Here is a 6477-nt window from a genome sequence, read left to right as displayed (position 1 = left end):
CCCACGAACGTGACTCGATTCCATGTCCACGCCCTGTCCGGTTTACGCTACGGAATTCTTCGCTTGATGCAGCTGTTGGCCGGCTGCTCACTCCCACTTGGCGGCACCTACGCTCTCTTTCTTTCGAACTTAATCGAGGCCTGTCCCCTCGGATTCTGCATCAGTCAAATCTCGTTTTTCATGCTGGCTCTCTGTCGAAGCCAACCACTCCTCTCTCGCCAATTCTTCACATCATGACCGCACTGCGGGGTCGGCCATCATGGTCTGTAAGCCGGTTTTTGTCGGCAATGCTGCTGGTGGTCGTCCAGTCCACCAACGCATACAATCTGATCCCCAGTGACCCTAGTAAGTGGTATTGCCTTCCTCCATCATGTTATTACTTACAGGTATTGTGCGCAGACAGTGTCAAGACCATCGCAAGGTCAATGACGGAAGACCTCATGTCTTTCTACGACGGAGACAAGCCGGGCAACACACCTGGTCTGCTTCCCCTGCCACACTACTGTAAGTGCATTCTCGCAGTCGTTGGGTTCTCGCTTGCAGACTGACACCATCTCAGGGTGGGAGGCCGGCGCCCTCATGGGTACTATGATCGATTACTGGTACTACACCGGCGATGATACCTGGAATGACGCCGTCACCCAAGCACTTCTGCACCAAGTCGGCAGATATAACGATTACATGCCCGAAAACCAGACATTGACTGAAGGCAACGACGACCAGGGCTTCTGGGGACTTGCTGTCATGTCTGCCGCCGAGCTTAAATTCCCCGATCCTCCCAAGGACAAGCCTCAGTGGCTTGCGCTTGCACAAGCAGTGTTCAACACTCAGGCCGCACGTTGGGATCCCGACCATTGTGGAGGAGGGCTTAGATGGCAGATATTCAACTGGAACCTCGGGTACGACTACAAGAACACCATCTCGCAAGCCTGCTTCTTTGCCCTCGCAGGCCGTCTGGCCCTCTATACTGGCAACACATCATACTCCGACTGGGCCGAAAAATCGTGGGAATGGATGGTAAATGTCAAATTTGTCACGGACGACTACTACGTCTACGACGGCGGTCACATTCAGTACAACTGCACAAACATCGTGCCCTATCAGTGGACCTACAACGCCGGTGGCATGATCCTCGGTGCGGCTGCCATGTACAACTATACCAAGAGCGATGTGTGGAAGAGTCGGCTGGATGGGCTTGTGAAGGCGGCCGATGTTTTCTTCGTGGGGGCGGAGAATAACATCATGCAGGAGGTTGCGTGTGAGACGGTGAATCTCTGCAACCTCGACCAGCAGTCCTTTAAAGCATATCTCAGTCGTTGGCTGGCCATCGCCACTAAATGGGCCCCGCACTTGACAGAGCGCATCATGGCCAAGATCCGCCCCTCGTCTGTTGCGGCTGCAGCCCAATGCAGGGGTGGAACGAACGGACGCATGTGCGGACTGAAGTGGACCGAGAACGGGACTTGGGATGGAATGCAAGGTGTCGGACAGCAGATGGCGGCCCTCGAAATCACCCTCGGAAATATCGTTGGAATATCCAGGGACCACGTTACCGCCGAAGGCGGCGGCACTTCTCAAGGCGATCCCGGAGGCGGGGGCAGCGACATTGGACGGACGATCCCGGCCGTCTCAAATTATCCGCCTTTGAGTCCAGGCGACACGGCTGGAGCAGCAATCCTAACGATGCTGGTTCTCGGGATGCTTGTTGTCGGGATTGCTTGGATGATGATAGACGAAACATCAAAGAAACCCCTCCAGCAGCGGTTTTACGACTTCAGATCCGCGCTTCTCGGAGGCGGGGGCCCGACGGCCTTGACCAAGCGACATAAGACGGACGAGATGAATGAGAAAGGCAAAGGGATCGACCAAGATGGTTCCAGCGACGGAGCAAGCTCCCACGAAAACGGTATATTGACCTCACTACCGCCGACGAGGAATGATGCGAGTGGCCACCGATATTTGACGCAGCGAGACAGCATGGTGTCTGAAATGAGCGGCACGTCAGCGATCTCAGCCCGTCCCACAAAGATCCCCATGGTCCGGGAGAAGAGATTGAGCAGGACAAATGGGCACTCTACGTTGCGGAACAGCGTAGCGTCGCAGCGGTCTGCTCGGATCGAATAACTGGCAGATGAGCAAGAACCTCGGCGAGCATCCAATAGGGATGCTTGGCATTCACTACCAACGGCGTTTATTGGACGAAACTGGACATTTTTCTGGAACATACTTGGATGTTTACATATGCGTTGGGTTGCCATCATCTTGCATTAACTCAAAACCCCGACTGGAAAGCCGCTGTCAGCTACCACGGCACGACCAGCTCTCACGTCAAGGCAGACGGAAATAAACAAAAGCTTACGACGTCATGACAGCTTGTATATAGATAGATGATGCCAATTGGAATGAAAGGGCCTCGTGGCTGCTCTGCACACATTTTCTTCGACCCTGGATGTTGCGCGAATCGGATCAAGGTGGGAAGACAGACCGCGACGATGTTTGGCAACTAAGCGTATGCTCCGAGGTGGTTGCCGAACGCAATTGACCCCGGAAATACCTCCGGCCGTTCGCCTTCAGGCGGAACGGCGCCGATGTCCTGGCCGGCTGCCGAGACAGAATGCCAGCAACCCGGGGTGATCGGACAAGACTGTTGGACGCCGAGAACGAGAACACAGCCGAGGTAGGGTTCCCACGTCCCCAGCTAGGTGAGTGGCCAGATAGACGACACCTTTGATTCATGTGTTCTCACAATCATCACTACCAGAAAGCTTCCGGGGTGCGGACTCTACGACAGTCAGTTTTCGCTTTCACATGGCGATGCAACACCAAAGTCCCTTCTGGCAGTTTCCTTGGGGAACAACACGCGCCCATCTCGATCCATTCGGGCCTGCATGCCTCTTCGAGAACCGAGGCCCAGACCGAGGGCCGGTTGAGTACCACATTTCCATTCCGGGTGGGTTCCCAAAGGCTTGCTGGCGGCTGATTGGGAGGCGGGGGGGGCGGGGCCGTGACGGATCAAGACCGCGCAGCTGGCGACGCTTGTTTGGTTCGTCTACATATGTAACATGCGGGGGAGGGGGGTCCCCCGCGGATGATCTGCTAGGTACTCGGGTAACTAGTCAAAGTAAAAGCATATGGCGTTACTGTCAAAGAAAAATCCCTGCGCGAAACCGAGAGGACTGGGAAGAGGCACTATTGGCGGGAAGCTAGGTAGTCTGCTGCGGGCTGAAGGGGACTTCTGCACGCCGGATGCATATGCGAAGGCACACCACGGACGCGTGTGACGTGAAGGCAAACCCCGCTGGACGTCTCGGCACATATATCGTTTTGGAAGCTTGCAGCACAGACTTCTGACGACCACCTGGGAGACAGCCGGTTGGCTGATGGATCATAGGTGGTCTAGAGGGAGAGGAGAAGTATAGATAGGGAACAGCCCCTTTGCTCCCCTTCGAGCTGCAGAACCTGGCGTCCTCCCCAATAAAATCGAAAAAAGAAAAAGGGCACAGCATGGCGCGAGATTACTTTTACCTTGCCTCGTCGGCCGTCCTAGGGGGTTATGTTCTCTGGACGACCGCCGAGACGTACGTCCGCTGGAGTCACAACTCCCATCTCGCTTCCTCCCACGCCCACGCAAGCCCCGTACTTGCCGCCCTCGTGTTCCTCCCCGCCCTGGTACTGTACAACAAGGCACGGTTTCTCCTCAAGGCGAGGGCTCGCGGTTGCGGCGACACACCCGTGTACCCGCACACGGACCCGGTGTTCGGCAGCGACTGGGTGCGGGCCTCGCTCGCGCGCCAGCGCGACCACGGCGTGCTCGAGTGGTGGCAGACCGTGTTCGCGAAACTGGGCCACACGTGGTGGTTCAAGACGCCGTCGGGGTGGGTGCTCATGACGGACGAGCCGGCCAACATGAAGGAGATGCTGGCCACCAACTCGGACGACTTCTCCATCAAGGGGCCGCGCAGGGACGTGATGCTGCCGATACTGGGGCCGGAGGCCATCTTCTCCTCCAACGGGGACGTGTGGCACAGGGCCAGAGCGATGATGAGGCCGACCTTTGTGAGGAACCAGATTGCGGACTTGAGATGCTTCGAGAGGCATGTCGGAAACCTGATGGCGAGGATCCCGAGGGACGGCTCGCCGGTGGATCTGCAAGAGCTGTTGTACATGATGACGATGGACTCGGCGACGGACTTTATGTAGGTCTCTCAGACGGTCGCCCGTCTTTTTTTTCTTCTTGTCTTTCCCTTCACCGTACTGACGAGTATCGGACAGGTTTGGGCACTCGACAAACATGCTCACGGAGCCGTCCCCCGAGGCCCGCCACTTCACCTCGACCTTTGAGTACATCACAATCCGTTCGGCCCTCCGCACGCGTCTCGGCCTCCTGGCCTTCCTGGACGACGACAAGAAGTGGCACGAGGGGCTCGCGACCATCCACCGCTTCTGCGACCGGTACATCGAGCGCGCACACGACGACCTCGCCGCCAACGAGGGCAAGACCGACAAGGCCGACCCGGAGCGGGGATACGTGTTCCTCAACGAGGTCATGGGGCAGCCGGGTGTGACGCCCGAGTACGTCCGCGCGCAGCTGCTGTCCATGATCCTCGCGGGGCGCGACACGACGGCCTCGACGCTGTCGTCGCTGTTCTGGATCCTGGCGCGCGACGGGCGCGTCATGCGGAAGCTGCGGCGCGAGGTTGACGAGCTGCAGGGGCGGAAGCCATCGTGGGAGGAGATGAAGGACATGAAGTACCTCAATATGGTGCTTAAGGAGAGTGCGTCCACCACCAGCACCCCTGGTCCCTATACTCTTACGCATGCCCGCGCGACGGTCCTGATGTGGCTGGAGCGTTGAAGATTGGAGCCCATGACCTGAAGTGCTGATTAATCCTAGTTCTGCGGCTTTACCCGACCGTCGTAACCATGTCTCGCTGCACAGAACGGGACACCACGCTCCCCGTGGGCGGCGGGCCCGACGGCAAGGCTCCCGTCTTCCTCACGAAGGGCACGCTGGTGCGGTGGTCCATCTTCCACATGCAACGGAGGAAGGACCTGTACGGCGAGGACGCCGACGAGTTCCGCCCCGAGCGCTGGGAGGAGAGGCGGCCCACGTACGTTCCCCTATGCGAACGGCGTATGCGTCTTTTGCTAATCACTCCTTGACCTACTGCAGGTGGGACTACATCCCGTTCTCCGGCGGCCCCCGGATCTGCATCGGCCAACAGTTCGCGCTGACGCAGATGAGCTACTTCGTGGTGAGGGTCTTGCAAACGTTCAAGGACATCTCGCCGAGGGACGACAGGCCGATTCAGCAGACACTGGGGATCACGGCGAAGCTGGCAAACGACGTGCTGCTCAGTTTCACGCCGGCTTAGGAGGCCGTCAAGGAGGCGGGGAAGGGGGCTACTGGATAATGAAAGGATGGTGTCTGGGCGGTGAGTCACTTGAGATTGCACAGGATGGATTGATGCAGCTTTCACGTTTGGCGTAGTTCGAGGATAGGCCATCGTCAGAAGCGTATCCGTAAGCAGCACTAAAGGACCTATCATTGACCCTTGTCGTCGATGTTTGATTGCCCTGCACGTCATCCGCACTCTATTGCCACACTATCGACAAGCCCGGACGTGGTTTCCGGATTGCCAACGCTAGTTGGTATGTCGGCCTGGAACGAGTTTTGCCAGGTCGTGGACTAAATCATCGGAGGGGGGTAACCAACATCATCGCGCAGCAGCATGCGGGTAGGATGAGTGCGTCTCGGCATGCAGCTGTATAGATTGGTGCGAGGCCGCGCGGGACTCGTCCAACCCCAGACGGGCCCGGATCCTACACCAGCGGTCTCGTCGTGCCCGCCAGCGGTGACATGCTGGATCTCTCATATGCACCATATGCCCCGCCCATCAACCGATCACAGGAGGTAGATCGACGCGTCGGACCGTTGCACGGAACCTCTAGTGCAAAGTGTGTCTCTTTGACAGGTGAGAAATCCGTGCGCTCGTCTCCCCCCCTGGGGAGGGGACGGGGAGGCTTTGGGAAACCCAACGTACGCTGCAGCAAATATGTAAGGGCTTCGCGAGCACCCGAAGCCCACGTCTCAGCCACCCTTGACAAGGGGGGAGGAGGACAAAAAAAGAAAAAGAAACGTTGGTGACCAATCTCAATCTTGATCCGAGCCAACGCTCCTCCCTCGAATCTCTTAACCGGTTCATGCCATCCAACGAGTTGGTTGGGAGATTGGTGAAAGCTTTCGTTGGACGTGGAATGGGAAGGGGAGGGGAGGACGAAGCTGGTTTCGTGCAAGGGCCGGGACGGCCTGGTTACGTCCTCGTTACATGACGAGAGCGGGATGAAACCCAACAGTCGTGCGGGAGTGGACTGGACTGGACCGTTTCGGGAGCAAGGGCATAGTGTCTCTCGACATTCTACCTACCTCAGATGCGTGTAGCCGAGCTCGACGACTATCCAGATACCCCGACAGAG

The 6477-nt window shown here is 57.7% G+C and overlaps 2 protein-coding genes across 2 annotated transcripts; both read left to right on the top strand.

Moving 5' to 3' along the window:
• Positions 1-287: 287 nt before the first annotated feature.
• On the top strand, positions 288-2124 carry GLRG_10134 (glycosyl hydrolase family 76; the record flags this gene model as incomplete). The annotated part of the gene is made up of 3 exons (XM_008100819.1): positions 288-345; positions 400-504; positions 560-2124. 3 exons carry the CDS (start codon positions 288-290, stop codon positions 2122-2124), a joined length of 1728 nt encoding a protein of 575 aa, XP_008099010.1.
• Positions 2125-3504: 1380 nt separating this feature from the next.
• GLRG_10133 (cytochrome P450) lies at positions 3505-5375 on the top strand (the record flags this gene model as incomplete). The annotated part of the gene is made up of 4 exons (XM_008100818.1): positions 3505-4196; positions 4273-4775; positions 4895-5111; positions 5174-5375. The coding sequence occupies 4 exons, from the start codon at positions 3505-3507 to the stop codon at positions 5373-5375; spliced, it is 1614 nt and encodes a 537-aa protein (XP_008099009.1).
• Between the last annotated feature and the right edge of the window lie 1102 nt (positions 5376-6477).

The sequence above is a fragment of the Colletotrichum graminicola genome (assembly GCF_000149035.1).
Source record: "Colletotrichum graminicola M1.001 genomic scaffold supercont1.56, whole genome shotgun sequence".
NCBI lineage: Eukaryota > Fungi > Ascomycota > Sordariomycetes > Glomerellales > Glomerellaceae > Colletotrichum > Colletotrichum graminicola.
The sequence above is the reverse complement of the archived record's forward strand: the minus strand, read 5'-3'. Positions and strand labels throughout refer to the sequence as shown.